The 21,885-nt window shown below is 41.6% G+C and overlaps 1 protein-coding gene across 2 annotated transcripts; it reads right to left on the reverse strand.

Annotated features, from left to right (window-relative positions):
* Positions 1-391: 391 nt before the first annotated feature.
* HRH4 (histamine receptor H4) lies at positions 392-20,770 on the reverse strand. 2 transcript variants are annotated; one of them, XM_034996313.1, is made up of 3 exons: positions 20,744-20,770; positions 8,607-8,770; positions 392-3,122 (listed from the first exon to the last, which is right to left on the reverse strand). In XM_034996313.1, exons 1-3 carry the CDS (start codon positions 20,745-20,747, stop codon positions 2,286-2,288), a joined length of 1,005 nt encoding a protein of 334 aa, XP_034852204.1. In that variant the 5' UTR covers positions 20,748-20,770; the 3' UTR covers positions 392-2,285. The 2 variants fall into 2 exon arrangements, with proteins under 2 accessions (XP_034852204.1, XP_034852203.1); XM_034996312.1 differs by lacking the exon at positions 20,744-20,770 and adding an exon at positions 16,544-17,084.
* Between the last annotated feature and the right edge of the window lie 1,115 nt (positions 20,771-21,885).

Raw genomic sequence — 21,885 nt, forward strand, 5'->3', positions numbered from 1 at the left:
TTTCCCCCTAGAAACACCTACACCAAACTAATAATTATGTCTGTTTCTTGGGTATAGGAATTATTTTATTACTGTCTTCTCTTTTTATGATTGGTACATATTACTTTTCTTATAATGAAAAACATATTTTAAAGTTCCTCCAGGGCAAATTTAAAAGACTTGAATTTTAAACCTAGGATTTATATTCTATTTTTAAGGAAAAGGCCTAATGCATGCCTTTTCCGTAATTATCTACTGAGCACCTATGGGGTGCCGGCATCGTAGTAAGAGAACCCCAAAGTAAAATTCCTACCCCAAGGGAACTAAATCAACGAGGTTCATAGGTGTCTTTACAGTATACTAGTAACTAACACATGATGGACCCCTAATAAACGTTCGTTGAATGAATATGTGAATTTTCCATCAAAAGTATTTATTTATTCAAACTCTCATTTCACAGAGGATTAGCCTTGTTCTGTTCATTCATCATAAATGTATCATACTTTATCACTTCCAAGACACATATTGCTCACCTTTCAACAACTCTGCAATCAGAATGAGACTTCCTAGCAATGTGATTTTTAAAGTATTGTTTCATAGACAATTTGCAGCATTTTCTTTTATAGTGATAAATAAAGTAACACTATGTTTTACACTGATGACATCTTTGAATGAAATACAATATATATTATATTTTCTATATTTTAGAAAATACATATGAATATTTAGGCATGTTTCCACTAGGGTTCAATCAGAAAAAGTTTTCATGGAGCCACACCATTCAATGAACATTCGAGCCTCCAGTGATCATATGAAATCCACAACTACTAATGTATAAATGTCAAAAACAATAGCTGACAAGTAACTTTATAAAAACTTGCATATTTATGAGGGTTTATTTCTCAAATTTTCAAGATTACTATTGAATGTTAATCATGTATCTCCTATTTTGGACTTAATGCAAGCCATAAGTATACATAAAAATTATGGGCATATCTAATCATTTATGTACTTAAAGGATTTTTGTATTTTAGTGTTTGAATTTAACCAAGATTTCAAAGGTCTAAGAAATATGAAAATGACTAAACTATATAGGAACAACTGAGAAGTGATAAAATAAACACTAATAAAAACTTATAGGAGAGATGAAATTAACCAAAATCAAAATGAAATGTTATGACAAAGACAGGCAAAGAACACAAGAAGGAGGAGGGGGAGGGGGAGGAGGGGGAGAAGAAGGGGAGGACAAGGAAGAAGAAAAATTAATAATGAGAAAAAGAAAAAAATGTCACCAGGCTAAGAAAATGTGACTCATCAGCAAAGTATAACCTACACTAACTGCATATAAAGGCATCCCTCTGAGCGCTGCATACACGTTAAAGACATCAAATAAATACAGAAGTATATTTTATTAATAATTATTGACATCCATTAGTTCTGTGAATGTTATACCAGGTACATCAGGTTTAATCATAGAGTCCTTTTGTTATCTCTTAGCCTTTCTCTTTTCTTCCATATTTTCTCACACAGGTCTTAGCCAATGTGGAAGTTGGAAGAAGAGGACAGGAAGGAAAAAAGGAAAGCCATCCTTTCAATCAGAGGATGATCTTGTCCGTCCCTCACTCGCTCATCCTGTGATTGCCAAGCCTCCCAGATAACGGCACTGGAGGACTTTGAGAGCTGCAGTTACCTGCTCTTCCCTCCCCACACTTCCTTCTTTCCTGGGATCAGGAACATAGAGTCCGGAAGTACACGGGCCTTCCACTTTTCCATCTGGGCACACCCTCACCCCCTGCTTCTGACAATTCAAACCTCAGCACGCCTGCCCACTGATCATAATGCCCACCTCCAGCAAAGAGGGCAATATAGCCCCCTTTTCCATTGTATACTTTAGGAAAAATGGCTTTAAAACTTGACAATTTTTCATCACTATAAAATAAAAAAGGAAATTCACTTAAGGCTATAGCAAACACTGAACGTGGAAAGAAAACAAGAACTCTTAACTTTCACCATCAATGCTATATCAAGATCTAAAAGACAAGGAAGAGGCAATGAGTAAAAAAAGTACAGTGCATTTGTGGCTATAAGTTTACAAAAACATTGTCATCTATTTCTAATTGTACTATTATTATTCACCAGGATAATTTTCCCTTGACTTCCAGGCTCCGATTTTTTTTTTTTTTAAGTTTTCAAGTGTTACAATTTTATGGACTTTCCTGGCAGAGTGGAAAAGGCAAAATGAAAGTCAGATCAAATTCCTGTAGGTGAGATTAAGACTAAAATTTTTACAAAGGATAAAATTATCTTTAAGAGGACACTGACCGATTTTGTGATGATATGGATTGCTTTCTCATACAAAATATTTTCGAGAAAGCCTTCTGGAAATGCTTGTGACACAATGGATACAGAAAAGGATTGACAAAGGAATTGAGCCATTGAAGCCAAAACATGATTTCATACGCAACTATTTGAGGACGCTGGTCTAGTGGGTAAACTGAACGAATGATTGTGAACAGGGAATAGGGAGCCCAGCAAAAGGCAAAAACACCTAAGAGAATGGCCAGTGACTTGGCTAATTTCCTGGCTCTGAGCAGTTCAATATGTTCCCTTTGGTGAAAACATAGGGAATCAGAATGGGTGAGGGAAGCCATTTTGGAAGCAATTATACTGCCATTCATCTGGGCTCTTAAAGAGAACAAGAGACTGCTCTTTCTTTCATGTCTTTTCAAAGGAGTAGATGGTACTGTTTCCTTCAGTTCAGGAAGAGATGTTCTTGAAAACAGTCCACCCCTGAGTGAGGATCCACAGTTACTGGGAGACACAGGAGAAGGGAGTGTGGGCTGGCTTTGCCACCGGCTGAGATTGCCACGCTTCCACAGGCTCCAGTAAATGTACATGTTGAAATAGGCCACTGCGAAGACTGGGACCAGGAATTCAAAGAAAGACGAGATGGCGAGGACATACCATATGGTAAAGAATCCAGGTTCACAAGCCTTCTTCTCCTCCAAGACTCTCCAACTGGAATTCTTCCAAGACTCTGAAATTAGAATTATTGGCCCATGCACTAAGAAGGCCAGTACCCAGACAGCCACCATCTGAGCCACGATCTTCAAGATCCCGGTGTGTCGAGCTCTGTAAGATACCTAAAAGAGACCAAATAAATTATTTCAATATAACGAACATATGTCGGTTGCAGAAGGCATATCACAGGCCCTTGGGAGTTTCAGGGCTATGCAAGAGGTAGGGAAGCTGCCTGGCGCTGGGTCACATGATATGGGCCAGGACAGAGGGTTCAATTTCCGATGCAGACTTTCTCCATGACCTTCCAGACGGAATCTGTAATCCTCAAGGTTAAACCTCTGACATTCTAGAAAATGTTAAGATCAGTATCTAAAATAAGAACGCGATGTTTCCAACTCCGCAGACGCTAATCTGAATGGGAAAACAGCTGAAACGGGGTGCCCCTTTTCACAGTGTTTCACGATCTGCCAACTGGGTCATGATCGGCATTTTTCTTTGAATGAAATAGAGCGCTCAGTGTCAGAGTGCCTCACAATTGTAAGGGTATGTACTGTTTGATGGAACTTTGGCTTTGGGAATGTAGATATACATAGAGAGAGAGAGAGAAACGCATGTACTGAACTCCACTATCGAATGCGTTTCTCCCACGGTCAAACAAGTTTGAAAGCCACTGGCTTTCTTGATTCTAATATTCAGGAAGAATCTACTCTGTAGTTTATCCTGAGATTTCAAGGTGGCCTCAAAAAGAGAGAATTCTTGGGCACCTGGGTGGCTCAGATGGTTAAGCGTCTGCCTTCGGCTCAGGTCATGGTCCCAGGGTCCTGGGATCGAGTCCCGCATCGGGCTCCCTGCTCCTTGGGAGCCTGCTTCTCCCTCTGCCTCTCTCTCTCTGTCTCTCATGAATAAATAAATAAAATCTTTAAAAAAATATATAAATAAATAAAAAAAAGAGAGAGAATTCTTACATTGCTCCCAAGAAGATGACCCCCACCCCCCAAAAAAGTCTAAACCTGCTATAGAGAAATAGCATAATGTTCTTGAGCATTACCAAATCATTTCTTTCTATAAATATTTCCACTCAACAAAAATGGTGCCAACGCTGTCGTGGTCAGCCACTTTGAGAGACACAGCCATGGCAAGTACCACAGTCTTTTTTAAAGAGTAAAGAATGTTCTAGGTCTGCTTGGTCACGAAGCCTGGCTTCTATAAGGGAAAATGAGATTCTAGGAGTAAGGACTGCTCTCAGTTCTCAGGACCCATGATCTTCAATAGATCCTGAAATCTTTAAAAATATCATCTATAAGAAACCTAAAAGGTCACCCACCCTATATGAGGGATGAACACATGAACCAAGAATTTTTTTAAGGGGATCTGGAACAGACAAAGTCCCTAAGCTTCTTTTAGGTCAGTAAGGTTCCTTCCAGCTCATATGTTCCATATTTCTCTGATTTCCTCACTCAAGGAAAAGGAAATGATTTCCCCCATGAAACTGGAACGTGCCTCTCTTTCCACCATCTCTCATGTACTATTTTCTCTGTGAGTTTCTAAATCTTGTGCTACGGTGTTTTCTCATTTTTATTAAAAAGTACAACAATGTTCAGCCCTGTCATTCTTTGATGGATTGTGCAGGCTGGGAAGGGCTCACCGACTGGCTGGAGGTAAGAGGAAGAAGGCTTTAAAAAAAGTTATTTTTAAAAACGCAGGGAAGTGGGGGTTTTTTCCCCCAAATTACTGATATTTCTGAGGCTAAGCTAAAATGCATATGGTGCTGACCACAAGTTCCCATATACAATATGCTTTTTTGCCTTCTGCTTCTCATGCCGCTAATTAATACATCTTTTGCACTAAATCTAATGATTATGAAGATGGTAACAATACCCAGATGGTCATAAAACTGCATTTAGTTTTTTAATTGCTCTGTTCAGCCTTTGTAATGATGTGATGCAATATGCTGGAAAGTGATCTCTTTTCTATTATGCATAAGGTCAAATGAGATAATGGACATCCAAGGGAATTGAAAAGATGATGCCCATGTCTTCATCTTTGGGTAGCATTTTTGACAGATAGCTCAAGCATTGCTTGAATCCAGGCCCAAGCCAGCTGGAGTGGCCTTCCTGACATCAATCAATGGCCCAGTACTCCACCCATGACAGAATATGTTCGTTATTCAGAATATTGCTTCTTATCCTGTTTCCTTTCTGGCCCCAATAAAATATCCAAACACTCTGTCAATCGGGTTTCTTTTATAAGGCAGGGCAGCCCCCAGAACTTGCTGATGTTAATAATGAGATGGCATTGCAGAGCCATCCTAAGTGCCTGTTGCAGGTTGAATTGTGTCCTCCAAAGAGACAGGTTGAAGTCCTAAGTCCCAGTACCTGCGTACATGACCTCATTTGCAAGTAGGGTCTTTGCAGATATAATCAAGTTAAGATAAGGTCATATTCAATGAGCCCTAATCCAATATGACTGGTGTCCTTATAAGAAAGACACAAACACACAGGGAGAACACCCTGTGTCAATGGAAGCAGAGACTGTAGCGACACAAGCCAAGGACCGCCAAGGAATGCCAAGGATGGCTGATAATATTAGAAGCTAAGAGAAAGGCATGGAACAGGCAGCCCTAGAGCCCTCAGAGAGAGCATCGCCCTGCCTCTGCCTTGATTTGGGACTTCAGGTCTCCAAACATTAAATGTATTCCAGAGAATAAGTTTCTGTGGTCTTAAACCACCCAATGTGCAGTACTTAATTACAGCAGTCCTAGGAATCTAGCCACCCCCCAGCAACCATATTTCTCATGGTCTTGATTTTATTCTCAAGCTTCCTTCTTCATCTTCAGGTAAAAAAAAAAAAAAAAAAAAAAATACTCTTTCCACTTACTATCTTAATTCTGCATACATTTGAATTCCTACTCCTTCCAACTACCCTGTGCTACTTTCCCCCACCCCCTCTTGCTTCAGCCACACGGAAATCTGCCTCTCCAGAAAATGTGTCTGAGCACTGTAATCACACACTGCCGTCAGTATTGGGCCTTCCTTTTCCAAATTATTGTCAGATTTCCATTTCCCAGGCCCAGCCCATGACCCTGACTTATCATACTGTCTCTCCACGTTGAACTACAGCAAGAGCTCGGCTTCCCCACAACCACTTCCTACGAGCTTCAATGGTCTTTGAGGGCTTCCTGGCTCACACTGCTGCATTTGAACTCTTCGCCAACAAAGGCCCAAGAGCTGCCTGAGCGCCCCTTGCAAGCATCCATGCACTGGGGTGTGGAGCTCTTGTTACACACTTGACTCCGTGCTTACGTACTGAGGCTCTTGGATCCAGCCGACCCAGCCCTCACCAAATTTAGAGCCTGCGTGGCCAGGGGAATTCCTCAGGGCAAGACTAGGAAACGAACGCACTCATTTTCCCTCTGGACATCAGTCCTCATGTCTTTGTGACTTCTACACACTTTTCCTAACTGTACAAACTCTCTCTTACCTTTGCACACAACTGAGGTAGACCCAAGGGCTCGGACATCCAGCAAAGGGATGTCCTAGCGAACACTAACTAGGAACATCCAGTGAAGACTAAAAAGAAATGCTAACCCAGAAAAAAAAGGAAATGTTTCAGCACAAATGGGAAAGATTATGAATTAGAGCACTCTTTTTCGAACATTTTGATGAACTCAAACTAAGAAATACATTTTATGTCATCACTAAGTGCACAGACAGAAGTACTCATAAAATAATACTTATATTTATTATGTACCTGGTAGTCTGATATTTTATACTCTATTTTTATTCTGTTTTACTATGGTTTTTTCTGTATTTTTTCATTTTAAAAAAAAGGTGGTCACAACCCACTGAACTGACTTCATGACTCAATAATGGATCACAAGCTGCAATTTGAAAACCATGAGCTTATAGGCATCTGAATTGCTCATCCAAGCTGATCTGCACTCTCTCCATAGTTTGTCTAGTACCAACTGCACTGGACTCTGGTGCCAATGACGTACCCGAGGCCAAGTGTCTGGATGTCCCAACACATTCTTTCCCCCCTTCTTTCTGACAGTACGGCAGCTCAGCTAGAGACCACATTTCCCAGCTTTTGTTGCAGTGAGATGGGAGACCATGTGACTAAATGTCACCAGTAAAATGTGAGTGGAAATGATTGTATGATTCTGCACTACTTGGTTAAAAGAAAACCCCTTGCCCTGGACTTCTGCCCTTTACCCATCCTTTCTAGAACCTGGAGTGGCAACAACCTGGCCTTGACCATGCAGAGGAGAATAATGACCTAGAGCAGGGGTCAGCAAACTACTGTCCATGAAACAAATGTGGCCCACCACCTGTTTGGATAAATACATTTTTACTGGAACACAATGAATGAATCATTCCTTTTTTCTTTAACATATTATGTATGACTCTTTTTGTGTCATAATGGCAGATTTGAGCAGCTGCAACAGAGACCATAGATTCCTTTATAGAAAAAGTTTGCTGACCCCTGCCCTAGAAGGTGCAGAACCACCCTGTTAGCCTAGGTCCCTGGCTGAGTTCCTAGAGAAAAGGCTTTCCTGGAATGTTCTGTGAGAGGAAAATAAATTTCTATCTTACTTGAGCCTCATCTTTGTTCCTGCAGTTGATCCTTGCCTTCTGCAATATACCCTCCCAAGCCTTCTGCTCCAAGCTGCTCAGTCCTCCCAAGCCAAGCTGTCACTGGCCTCTCAACATCTCCAACACCACACCTAGTCCATGGTACTGAGCCCATCTGTTTCTGGATCTGTCTCCACATTAGCCTATTATGCTCCTCAAAAGTGGAGACTGATGTTTCATTTCTATATCCCAGCACTTAGCAAAATCCCTTGCACACAGTCGCATCCCCCAAAGATGTGGGCCCTGGGACTCAGGAGTGAAGGAGTTTTCCCATCTAGGTCTCGAAGACTGCAGATTACTGCCCCATACTGACACCTTCTGTCTTTACTTGTATCTGCCTGTTTTTCCCCTTGTTCTATTGCTGATAAATTTAGCTTGCTTAAGAACTGTCACTAACTTGTTGAAACCAAGATTCCAAATCTTGGGTTAATTCAGACTTTCTTGGCATGGATCCTACACTGGCACTGGGACTTGATCTCCCAGGCTGGTCCCACTGTCTAACCTATAGCTTCTCTGTATACTGTCTTTTCTCCTTTGGCCATTCAAAATTGATTTTCTCATGACATTCAAAAGTCTGGGCATCTTTCTACTTGCCCACCAGGTCCCACCTGAGGAAAATATTCAGGTCTTAGTTTGTGTAAGAATGGACTTGATAAGTCTACTGTGACTCACACGTATATCCAATCTACTGTGGACTCAGTATACCACTTTCGACAACTTGCCTTGGATTTTCTTGGACGGCCTTCCCACGCTAGTGGCACGTAGGGGAGTGAGTGACTTAGCCAAATCACACACAGAAATTGTTCACTAAGGGCCAATGAAAACATAGTGCCAAATAACAGAAGGATAATGAGGCTCCTCTAAGGTTTGCCAACTAAACAAAAAATTACACTTAAAAAAATTTCTGCTTGGGGATGCAAAATGTACAAGTATGTCATCTTCTAAAGAAGGTGAATGAATGTTTTGACTTACAGCATTCGAGACTGACTGGTATCGATCATAGCTGATGAGAACAATGTTATACACAGATGCTGTACACAAAAGATAGTCAACAATGAGCCAAAATGCACAGAGTCCATTTCCAAAGTCCCAATCAAACAGCAAGTGAGGGATGTACAAAGGGATGGAGACCATACCTGTATAAGGAAAAAATAAGGCAAAAAAAAAAAGCGCACATCAATGAATACAAAGAGACAGAGGCATACAACACAATGACATATCTGAATTGACCCAAAGTGGCTTGATTATAATTTAGAAATTCATTGTGTTTCATCGAAAAAACTCAGGACTGATTTCCTACACATTCTTTAAATACCATTTTTACAATGGCTGTCATACGTATCCTATGTTTCCTTATTACTTTCCAAATTAGGCTCAGGTCCTGACCCACATTTCGAAACATATACGGCACAAGTCATCTTTTTTTTTCTTTTTTTAATTTAAATTCTATTGGCCAACATATAATACATCATTAGTTTTTCATGCAATGTTCAATGATTCACTAGTTACGCATAACATCACATACCCTCCTTAATGCCCTTCACCCAATTACCCCATCCCCCCAACCACCTCCCTTCCCATTCCTCAGTTTGTTTCCCGGAGTCAAGGGTCTCTCTTCTTTTGTTCCCCTCTCTGATTTCTTCGCATTCAGTTTTCCCTCCCTTTCTCCATGACCCTTGGCGCTATTCCTTATATTCCACATATGAGTGAAACCATATAATTATCTTTCTCTGATTGAACAAGTCATCTTTATGTCCATAATCCAACCCAGACAGGATGGGCCAGCCTTCCCCCAAACACAACCCACAGTTTCACGTGTCCTTTGCCAACAACATTCTTTCTTCCTAGAATAGCCTCCTCTCTTCCACTGAGAAGTCTAATTACTTCCTTCTCGTTCTTCATTCAGTTCACAAAAAGGACTTCCTCTTTGTTATCTTTCTTGGAACTTCTTTGGCCGAAGTGACCCCTTCTCATTTGCACAGTGCTGGTACTTTGCTCTTCCCTTCCTCTCTCATGTATAAATACATTCTACTTTGCATCTCTGTCATCTTTTCACTTGTTTCTCCTGAGGGCTGAAACTGTATTGCAAGTTGATCTTTGTATTTTTCACAACATTGAGAGTTGACCAATGGCTCCCACATTTAACTGAAATAAATTAGTAACAGCTGATATGTGTTGTGCAGTTACCACATGCCAGACATTGGGCTATGTCTACTGCATATGTCACCTCATTTAATGTTCACAGAAACTGTCTGAGGTAGAAATCATACTGACTTAGCCGATAAAGAACCTATAGCTCAAAACGGAGGTGTAATCGCCCAGGGTTCACTCAGCTAGTAAGTGGAAGATTGGCTTTGAAACCAGGCAGTGTGATTTCAGGACTCCTGACTTAAACCACTACACTGCACTAACTAAACAAATGTGTAAGTGGTTCAGCTCTGCACAGAAATCGCTTAATTATGAAAAATGACTAAACTGAGCTCCCTTTCCTTTAGTTTTGTTCGAGTTTTTCATTGTATTGACATTTCAGACAGGTGACACTACTCACTGAATATATAACCTATTAAGAGGAAGCTCAGTGAGGGGGCGCCTGGGTGGCTCAGTCGTTAAGCGTCTGCCTTCAGCTCAGGTCATGATCCCAGGGTCCTGGGATCGAGCCCCGCATCGGGCTCCCTACTTGGTGGAGAGCCTGCTTCTCCCTCTCCCTCTGCTGCTCTCCCTGCTTGTGCTCTCTCACTCTCTCTGTCAAATAAATAAAATCTTAAAAAAAAAAAAAAAAAAGAGGAAGCTCAGTGAGAATCTTCATATTTTATCAGGCACTTGGCAAGACTTCCTATTTTCATGTGAAAATCAAGTTAGCCTATCATGAAGAACAATAGTAAAGGCAAAAGAAAGGAGAAGGAGGGGCGCCTGCGTGGCTCAGATGGTTAAGCGTCTGCCTTCGCTCAGGTCCTGATCCCAGGGTACTGGGATCGAGCCCCACATAGGGCTCCTGGCTCAGCAGGGAGCCTGCTTCTCCCTCTCTCTCTGCCTCTCCCCCGCTCATGCTCTCTCTCTCTGTATCTGTGTCTCAAATGAATAAATAAAATCTTAAAAAAAAAAAAAGAAAGAAAGAAAGGAGAAGGAAAGGGAAGGATGAAGGAAACCCTGCATTCTCCCAAAACCAGATGACATGAGGATATAACCAATGAGGTGCGGTTTCAGCACCAGTGAAAGGGAATGCAGACTCTGGTGTTCTGTACCTAAGTTCACATACAAAGATGAGAGACAAGGCATCATTGAGATAGAAGAGTTGTGTGGTCAGTTCTTATATGTAGTTCAAATTGCCTTCTTGTTTCATGCTTTGATTATATTTTTAATGATAACCAAGCTTCCTTATGGGGCCTTCCATCTCAAGGGGGGGGGGGTGCACATATGCACACGCATGTGTACACACGCCTGTGATATAAAATAGGTAAATAAATAAGATAAAGTATCTGAGATAAATCACCTGAGATAAGTCAAAGTATCTTCAAAACAGAGATATGTATCATATTTTGGCCCAGAGTTGGGGCTTCGGTCCAGTATTCCCAACATGAGTATTTTACACACATACACACACACACACACACACGCGCTGATTTTCTCCACAGAATGACAAAAGGCTCAACACCAGTAATCATTTGCATTACAGACACCAGTCTATTTAAACATTAAAGAGAGGGTATGAGTTCAGCAATCTTGTCCACACATTTTCTGAATTAGATGAAAGAGGAAGGGTGTGTCTGGGTGTGTTCAAAATTTTAGGAGCTGCTTGAGATAGCAGTTTAAAACAGGCTGTAGTCCTATTCTTTTGCCTTTTTTTTTTCCTTAAGATTTTATTTGTTTATCTGAGGGAGAGAGTGTGAGAGAGAGAGCACGAGACGGGGGGGGGGGGGGGGGGGGGGGGGAGGTCAGAGGGAGAAGCAGATGCCCCGCTGAGCAGGGAGCCCTATGCGGGCTCCAGGATCATGACCTGAGCGAAAGGCAGCAGTTTAAGGGCTTAACTGGCTGAATCACCCAGGCGCCCCCCATTCCTTTGGCTTTAATGAAACTCTGCTGTCACCTCATGTTCTACATGGTATTTTAGCACAAATGTCATGCTCAGATCCTCTGTCTTGTTGAGTGGTGGAGATGTTTGTGGCTTATTCCAAAGGAATTTCAAAAACTGAATCAGAAATATTTCTAGGATATACCCACTCTGAAGTGTTTCTATAACTTCCACTCTAGAATCATGCTTCTGGGTCAAACGGACTTGAGAAGTAAAACTAAGAGCTAGTTTCTTGAAAAGAGCAATAAGCCTTTGGCATGACAGATTAAGGAGGTTGGGGGTGGAGAGTAAGAGAAAACAAATTATATTAAGAGAAGGCAGTGAAGGGGCACCTGGGTGGCTCAGTCAGTTAAGCATCTGCCTTTGGCTCAGGTCATGATCCCAGGGTCCTGGGATCGAGTCCCACATCGGGCTCCCTGCTCCACGGGGAGCCTGTTTCTCCCTCTCCCTTTGCCTCTCCATGTGTTCTCTCTCGCTCTCTCTCACTATCTGTCTCTATCAAATAAATAAATAAATAAATAAATAAATAAAATCTTAAAAAAAATTTTTAAAAAGAGAGAAGGCAGTGAAGAAATAAAAACAAGGAGGTAAAGGAACGAGGGGAGGAGAGAAGAAAAAAGGATGAAAAGCCCTGTGAGAACCCAGGCCACTTGCTCACTCCAGCCTGCCCCACCCAACCTTTCCTGTCGCACCTCCTGCTACTCCCTCTGCCCCTCACTCCCTCTACCCCAGTTCCTCTAGTCTCAAATACACCACACTTGCACCCCTCAGATCCTTGCACTTTCCTTAGCAGGAAATGCCCTTCCCTCAGAGAGCTCCTCCTATTCACTCTGATGTGTCCTGACCAATGAGCCCTACCCCTGACATTTAAAGGGCAACCTCCATCTCCAGCACCCTTTCTCTCCCTCTTCCCTGCTGGTTTTCTCACTAGCAATGACCATAGTCTAAAATGCTATATAATTTTATTCATTTATTTATATTTATTATGTGTCTTCCCACCCCACCCTCCCCAGTAGAAATAAAAGCACCATGAGGCCTGGGAATTTTGTCCCTATTTTCATTGCTCTGTCCCCACCACCTCAAAGAGTGTCTGCTTCAAAATAAACCAGTATTGAATGAATGAATAGATGAGAATGGGAAAGCCCAGTTTGCTTGAAAATTACCACCAGTCTGGTATTGCCCTTTCTTTCCAAAGCCAGCTAAGAAGCTACATCTTCCATGAGAAAATGACAATCAAAAGTTGGGGAGGATGCTAAAAGCCCCAGTGAATTCTTTGGGCCAACAGGGGAATGTGCGGATAATGGTGAGTGCATAGAGGGTGTTATGGACTGAATGTTTGTGTCCCCCTGAAATTCATATGTTGAAGCCCTACCCCCCAGGGTGGCTGCACTTAGAGATAGGGCCTACAAGGACGTAAAGTTAAATGAGTCATAAGGATGGAACCCTAACCCAACAGGATTAGTGTCCTTATAAGAAGAAACACCGGCGAGCTTGCTTGCTCGCTCCCTCCATGCACACTCAGAGGAAAGGCCGCATGAGAACACGTGGAGAAGGCAGCCGCCTACAAATCAGGAAGAGAGTGCTCACCAGGAACCAAATCTGCTGGCACCTTGATCTGGGACTTCTCAGCCTGCAGAACCACGAGAAAGTCAATTGCCATTAAGTCACCCAGACTGGGGTATTTTCTTATGGCAGCCCAAGCTAACCAACGGGGAAAAGAAGAGTCCTGAACTGAGGCATGAGGGGACTAAAGATAAACTTTGCCCTCTTGAAAACATGGTTCAGACTCTGTCAGCCCCAACCACCTTTGTCCTTGCAGATCCTGCCTGGCCATCTGTCACATGGTCCGGTAGGCCAAAAATGCCCACACACGTGTAGATGTGAAGAAGGGACCCATAGACAAAACATTAGTCATGTGATACTAATTTTATAGATATCCATATATAGAGATAGTTGGGTTTTTTTTAATAGTATGCAGATGACTTTTTTTTTTTTTTTTGGAATAGTGTGCAGATGACATATATTTATATCACTGTAGCTGGTACTGGAATTTCTCCTCGATAAAACTTTGCTGTCCAACCCTACATTCAGCCTGGAATGTCACTCAGGTGCCACAAATTTAGATTTTCGATTAGAGGCCAGTTTTAAAACCTGTGAGAAGAGAGCGTTCAGCTAAAAGCCCCAATACCTAGTACATGTGATGCTCCAGGCCATTGCCACATGGTTCTGGAGCTCGAGGTCTCCTGAGCAAAACATGAAGAATGGCTGCCATACAATTACAGGAAAACTCTCATGAGTTCTGCCCTGGCCCAGAACCACTGTCACGAGCCTACAGGCTCAGAACCAAAAAGCCCACTTCTGAGCATGGCTAAGGAAAAAGGACAGCCTCAACACAAAACTCTAATCTTGTGACAGAAAGTTCTCAGAGACTGCCCTGATTCTGATAGCATTGTGGCAAATATTGTTAAGTAAGTACACCTCTGGATGACGCTGGCAGGGGGCAGGGGAAATGTGAAGGAGGAGACTGGCAGATTGAGAGAGATTCTGGCTTATGTTCGATTTCTCTCATCAGCAGCAAAGCCATTTTCTTTTTCCATCCGCCTGCTGGTGGCAGGGGACCCCCATCTACATCTGCAGGAACATTTCCCCGAGACACATCACATCTTTAAACTGTGGTGCCCAAGCACATGATCGTGGGGCCTGCCCTGGTGCTTGCATTAGGCCACATGAGGAACCACTCTGTTCTTATCTAGTACCATCTTTGTTCAAAAGCTTCAGGCCTCAGGCTCCCTCTGCTGGGTATAGTTGTATTCCAGCCCTCCCCACCAGCACTCCCTTTGAGTTAGTCAAAATACAGAATCGACTGTAAGTCCTAAGTATTATCTAAAAGTTGTACAGTTCTGTGAAGAAGGCAAAGAGGGTAAGTATATTTATAGCAGAATATTCTCTCTGTTCACACATGAATATAGTCATATAGTTTTACCTGTTTCTGTGATTATAGAGAATGATGTAGAAGGATCTACCTCAAGTTGTTAATGTGAGTTACCTGGAGTTACCAATTGTGCCATAGTTTTCTTGTCTCACTTAATCTTTATCTTATTAATCTTAATAAGAACCTAATCTTTATCTCATTTTTCTCTTTCTCCTGCCCAAACCACCCCCCTTGCAGCTCTGCCTCCCTCCCCAACTTCCTGTCCACTGTCCCCACAGTAGCTCAGAGCCTTAACATATGACTTGTGCCTAGACTGCTGCAGGAGTTTTTTTTTTAAGATTTTATTTATTCATTTGAGACACAGAGATACAGAGGGAGAGAGAGCATGAGCAGGGGGAGAGGCAGAGGGAGAGGGAGAAGCAGGCTCCCCGCTGAGCCAGGAGCCCTATGTGGGGCTCGATCCCAGGACCCTGGGATCATGGAAGGCAGACGCTTAACCATCTGAGCCACCCAGGCACCCCTGCAGGATTGTTTCTGAAGCCAAGCGGCTGCCTGCTCCAGCTTCTCTCACCTGCTACGTCCCCATTAATGCCTCTAAGGTAAAGGTTCGATCCATCGGATCTCTCACCTACTTTAAAAATCCAGATCTCCACATTGGCTGTTGAGTAACCTCCAATCCAGACACACTAGTATTCAAGGGCCTTCATTATATAGATTCTAACTACTCCAACTTTATCCCCTACTGATCCCATACAGCCAGCCAGGAGCTCACATTTAGGAAGATGTACACAATGATTTTCTACCAGCATGTCTTTGCTGATTCTTGGAATACTCCTCTCCATCTCCGCCTATGGAAATTCTACCCATCCTTTGAAGTTCATTTCAGATGCTGCTACCCATTAACCAAAGGTGCTCTCTCCTTCCTCTGAGTACCCATAGCACTTGGTATGTCTCTGTGGTTCTCACATCATACTCTATACTGTTAGAATCACTTGTGAGCTTCTCTTATTCACTCTTCTACATTGAAAGCTTACCAAAGAAAGAACCTAACTTAGTCTTCTATGTATCTCATTATCTAATCATACTTGAGTACTTAATAGTCCTTACCATGATAGGGGTAATCTACTATCATTTGTGACCTTGGTTTGAGTTGACACCTATCTGCAGAGAAATCAAAAGAGAAGAGGCCTAACATTTGTTGTTCCAGGCAATAAAATACGTATTTCACAAGTTTTGTTTCACCGTAAAATAAATGAAAGCATTTATGTAGCTGTAGACAATGACAAATTAAATTATACTAGAAGGTCCTATAAAGCAGTATCATCAACTGACATTTCTACACATACTTATAAACCTAAACATACAAGGAAAATAGCCTCAGAAACAAGTAACTCTTAGACTAAAGCAATTTCAGAACTATTCTGGACTTATTTTTATTCTACAAAAAGAAAATAAACTGTTGTCAAACAAAAATTCTCCTACAAGCCTGATTTACACATATAAACTCTTCCCCTAAAGTGCCATATAGCCTCCCCAGAACTTTAATTCTTAAAACTTTATGTTTTAGGGGCACCTGGGTGGCTCAGTTGGTTAAGCGACTGCCTTCGGCTCAGGTCATGATCCTGGAGTCCCGGGGATCGAGTCCCACATCGGGCTCCCTGCTCGGCAGGGGGTCTGCTTCTCCCTCTGACCCTCCCCCCTCTCATGTACTCCCTCTCTCTCAAATAAAAATAAATAAAATCTTTAAAAAAAAAAAAAAAAAACTTTGTTTTTAACATCCCCAATTCTATACAGTCCCTTGAAATAACAAAAGCTTATTTAAAAAAAAGAAAAAGAAAGCTAATTTTAAGGTCTTAGAAATAGATTATAATTGGAAAAGATGATCTGAAATAAAGATACGTAACTTACCAACAAAGAAGTCAGCAATGGCCAAGTTAAGGAAAAAGTAATTACTTCGATGTCTAAGCTTTTTGTCCACCACGAAAGCTAGAATGACCACAGCATTTCCCAGCATTATAGCAAAAGCTAGTAAGCCCATTAAAAACGCTAGAGTAATGCGAGGGCTTAGCGGCAAAGTGGGAGCCCTCGTGCTGTTGGTGGTCGACATCACGGCAACTGATGAAGACATTAACCCAGCGAGACAATTCTGACAAGTATGTTTTCCAGTCGGATACCTAATATATCTAGCCTCCTGCTCATGACAGTATTTTTCAAAATCTAATGCTGATTTCACCGTACTTCCTGATTCTTGATAAAGCAATCTTGTGATAACAGTTTCCCTTTAACTGACACTGAAAAAGTATTTTCCCAAAGCTCGTGAGATGTTCTGTTGTAAACATTTGAGTGTGATTTAACCATTCACCCTTAATAGAGCAAGCAATATTACATAATATATGTGAAATATAATTGATTCGGTGGAAAGGTGAGAAATTGGGCTCCCATGAGATTTATTTTTCTTTTTTTTTTTTTTAAGATTTTATTTATTTATTTGAGACAGAGAGAATGAGATACAGAGAGCATGAGAGGGAGGAGGGTCAGAAGGAGAAGCAGACTCCCCGCCGAGCAGGGAGCCCGATGCGGGACTCGATCCTGGGACTCCAGGATCATGACCTGAGCCGAAGGCAGTCGCTTAACCAACTGAGCCACCCAGGTGCCCAAGATTTATTTTTTCAGCTGTTAGAGATCTAGTTAAAGATTCCCTTCTGACCATGATGGAGTACCACAGGCTGCATTCACCACCCCATCTGACACAAACAAAAAACTGGACAGACTCGGGGTGCCTGGGTGGCTCAGATGGTTGGGCGTCTGCCTTCGGCTCAGGTCATGATCCCAGGGTCCTGGGATCGAGTCCTGCATTGGGCTCCCTGCTAGGCGGGGAGACTGCTTCCCCTCTGCCTCTGCCTCTCTCTCTCTCTCTCTGACTCTCATGAATAAATAAATAAAACATTAAAAAAAAAAACTGGACAGACTATTTGAAACAATGGTTTTCAAGGCACTGGACATCAGGCAGTGAAGGACAGTGATCCCTGAGTAAAGGGGAGAAAACGAGGTCAGCTCTGCAGTTGTCCCCGCTTACTGTCTTTTGTGAGTTTCCAGGGCACAGAGCAGAGAGTGGGCATCCGGGAGGAGCCCCAGCAGATTTCCTGCTGGGGAAGATGGGGAGATGAAGGCGATGGGGAGATGAAGCTGAGAGTTGGGAAGTACCAGGCAGGACTCTGCTGCAGAGCTGCCACATAATATATATATTTTAACTGTACAGAAGCCGAAGTCTTGCGTGTAAGATGGTGCTTGTGATTGTTTTAAAAATGTAGCTGATAAAAATAAAATACACATTACATAGAGAGATTTGACTTAAGGTTGATTTGATTATTTTTCATTCATGGCATGCAAATTAATGATAATGATCTTTTTTAAAACTCCAAATGATTGTCCCTATTTGTCACTCTCCTTAATCTTTATTCTTCTTTGCATTCACTCATTATCAATTCACTAACAAGAGGCATTAGGAATTTTTACATTCTTCCCAAAGTTACAAAGTCCCTTTCCAAACTAGCCAGTTTTTATGCTTAGTCAATTTTGAAGGCCTTTCTATTAAAAAAGCAAGGCAGCCCTGGTATAATGTAATTTCTTGATTCCAGGCTCTAAACTGGAGGCGCTAGAAAGCATTCAGTGTGAAAGGGGAGGGAAAGAAAGGCTGATAAATACATTGCTGACTGGGTCTGTAGTAGAAGATAAGGTACAAAAGTAAACAAGATGACTGTGAGCAAAGATTGTGAAGGGACACGGAGTGGGTTGGCCCAGAAGGTAAACAAGGATTTATTTTATGGACAGAGCATGGTGATCTGGACTATTTTTTGTGTGTGTAATTTCATGTGGGAAGAGCAAGCAATCCAACAGAATTGGAGGTCTTGCCTTGTGGTCTTAGGTTGTGGGGAATTGCCTTCACAGAAGGGAACTGCCAGGTGGGTAACATTTGGGAAAAAGAAGAATGACAAATCATGTTGGGCTACATTTCATTCTCTTACCTTGTGTGAACATAGAGTGGACTAAGTGTGTAGCTCAGAATTCCATTCTAGGTACTCTATTTGAATTTATTCAAATTTACTGGTGTCAAGTTGCTATAATTTATGTGGCAGGGCACTTCCTTTTCTATCACTCCTGATGTATGTCTAACTATTCTTTTTTAAGTATTTATGATTCTTTAAAAATTCAAGTTCTGTAAATAAACATAAATATAAAAAAATAAATCCTGGGGCACCTGGGGGCTCAGTCAGTTAAGTGACTGACGTGGTGTTGGCTCGGGTCGTGATCTTGGGGTCGTGAAATTGAGTCCCACATCAGGCTCCACGCTTAGCGCAGTCTGCTTAGGACTCTCTCTCCCTCTTGCTCTGCCCCTCCCCACTGCTCGCTCTCTCTAAAATAAATAAATAACTAAATCTTTAAAAGATAAATAAATAAATAAATCCTATCAACTGTCTATTATCAGTAATCTTCATAGGCGAGTTGACCATTCAGTAGAACCTATTCACAAAGACTGTTTGATAATCATGGACTTTAACATTCAAAGAATCATGATTAAGCCCTTTTAATCAAGATTGTTAAACATCTAGAGGCTTTTATATATCAATTAGCAGTTTGCTATTAAATAATGAATTTAAAGAACTTATTTTAGGGGCGCCTGGGTGGCTCAGTCGTTAAGCGTCTGCCTTCAGCTCGGGTCATGATCCCAGGGTCCTGGGATCGAGCCCCGCATCGGGCTCCCTGCTCCGCGGGAGGCCTGCTTCTCCCTCTCCCACTCCCCCTGCTTGTGTTCCCTCTCTCACTGTGTCTCTCTCTGTCAAATAAATAAAATAAAATCTTTAAAAAAAAAAATAAAGAAAGAACTTATTTTAGTGGACTGTGACCAGTGATCCAAGGCCTTTTGGCATTATTTAGATCCTTTAACTTAATCCATTAATTATGCTCATATAACTAAGAACAGAAATAAATATCACCCTGCCTCATCTAGTGACTGTGAAGACATGCACATATAAGGCAACTGAACGATGAATTACAGACTCATCTTGCTAATGTCAAGAGGCACACAGCAAGAGACAACTTTACCCAGCAGAACTCTGCATGCAGGTCCCCAACAGGTCCCCTCTCCTTTAACAAACAAGAGGCTAAAACCATCACCATGAAGAGGTTTTCTAGTAGTTTTAAATTTAGGGATGAAGAGGAAGTAGAAGGACCAGGCTCTTTTCTTTCTGAGGCTATTCTGCATTTTCAATTGGGTTGTTTGTTGTTGAGTTTTAAGACTTCTTTATGGGGGCGCCTGGGTGGCTCAGTCGTTAAGCGTTTGCCTTTGGCTCAGGTCATGATCCCAGGGTCCTGGGATCGAGCCCTGCATCTGGCTCCCTGCTCCGCGGGAAGCTTGCTTCTCCCTCTCCCACTCCCCCTGCTTGTGTTCCCTCTCTCACTGTGTCTCTCTCTGTCAAATAAATAAATAAAATCTTTAAAAAAAAAAAAGACTTCTTATGTATTCTAAATACTAGACCCTTATCGGATACAATTTGCAAACATTTACTCCCATTCTGTGTGTTGTTTTTACTTTCTTAATAACGTCCTTTGAAGCACAGAAGTTTTGTTTTGTTTTGTTTTGTTTTTTAAAGATTTTATTTATTTATTTGACAGAGAGAGAGACAGCGCAAGAGGGAACACAAGCAAGGGGAGTGTAAGAGGGAGAAGCAGGCTTCCCACGGAGCAGGGAGCCCGATGCGGGGCTCGATCCCAGGACCCTGGGATCATGACCTGAGCCGAAGGCAGACGCTTAACGACTGAGCCACCCAGGCGCCCCAAAGCATAGTTTTTAATTTTGATGAATTCCTATTTATTATTTTTAATTGCTCATCCCTTCGGTTTTACATCTAAGAAACCACTATCTAATCCAAGGTCATGAAGATTTACTAGTATGTTTTCTTCTATAAATTTTATAGTTTTGGCTCTTATATTTAGGTCTTTGACACATTTGAGCCAATTTTCATATATGGTGTGAGGTAAGGGTGCAACTTCATTGTTTTGCATGTGGATATCAAGTTGACACTATTTGTTGGAAAGGCTACTTTTTACCCATTGAATTGCCTTGGAATCCTTGTAGAAAATCAACTGACGGGGCGCCTGGGTGGCTCAGTCGTTAAGCGTCTGCCTTCGGCTCAGGTCATGATCCCAGGGTCCTGGGATCGAGCCCTGCATCGGCCTCCCTGCTCCGCGGGAAGCCTGCTTCTCCCTCTCCCATTCCCCCTGCTTGTGTTCCCTTTCTCACTGTGTCTCTTTCTCTGTCAAATAAAGAAATAAAATCTTAAAAAAAAAAAAAAAAAGAAAATCAACTGACCATAAATGTATGGGTTTATTTCTTGATTCTCAATTCTAGTTCATTGATCTTTATGTCTGTTCTTATGCAAGTACAATACTCTTATTTACCATTCAGTTTAACAATTTCTTTCTATCTTAAACATCAAATAAAGTATATATCAAGCTTGTGAAATAGAAATGTAAGGTTCAAGACATGAAATCATTTAAATTCAAGACATAAAATTATTAGGGAAGCCAATATTAAAAAGAAAACTCACCAGCCCTTAAGATCAATATTAAATCACATTTTAGCATTCAAACAATGTAGATTCATTTAAGCTCTTCTAAAAAATTTTTTAGCTTTTTTTTTTTATTCTTATGTTAATCCCCATACATTACATCATTAGTTTTAGATGAAGTGTTCCATGATTCATTGTTTGTGCATAACACCCAGTGCTCCATGCAGAATGTGCCCTCCTCAATACCCACCACCAGGCTAACCCATCCTCCCACCCCCCTCCCCTCTAGAACCCTCAGTTTGTTTTTCAGAGTCCATTGTCTCTCATGGTTCCTCTACCCCTCCGATTTCCCCTGCTTCATTCTTCCCCTCCCGCTACCTTCTTCTTCTTTTTTTTTCTTAACATATATTGCATTATTTGTTTCATCTTCTAAAAATTTTTTTAAAAAGCACAACAGCATAATTGGCAGATAGAGCTGAACAGCGTGATTTTTCAGTCTTAAGTACAGAATTTCGTTTAAAATCTGGTCATTATGATTATATGTAAACAAGCTAGGGAACATAAGCAAACATGGTCTTAGAACTTCTGATTCTACATGTAAGCAGCTTGGAATTCACTACTCCACCCTACTAAGTAAAAAGCTGACCAGACTGAAAAATCAACTCTTGGATGCATAAGAGA

Source organism: Mirounga leonina, unplaced genomic scaffold, assembly GCF_011800145.1.
Source record: "Mirounga leonina isolate KUSES-001 unplaced genomic scaffold, KU_Mleo_1.0 Mir_93, whole genome shotgun sequence".
Lineage (NCBI taxonomy): Eukaryota > Metazoa > Chordata > Mammalia > Carnivora > Phocidae > Mirounga > Mirounga leonina.

Excerpts from the sequence above, each read along its gene's own strand:
- HRH4 (XM_034996312.1), bottom strand. The coding sequence starts at position 16,763 with ATGTCTTCATCAGTTGCCGTGATGTCGACCACCAACAGCACGAGGGCT. Across the intron at positions 8,771-16,543 it reads CATTGCTGACTTCTTTGTTG|GTATGGTCTCCATCCCTTTG; the intron begins GTAAGTTACGTA and ends TTCCTTATACAG. Across the intron at positions 3,123-8,606 it reads ACCAGTCAGTCTCGAATGCT|GTATCTTACAGAGCTCGACA; the intron begins GTAAGTCAAAAC and ends GGTCTCTTTTAG.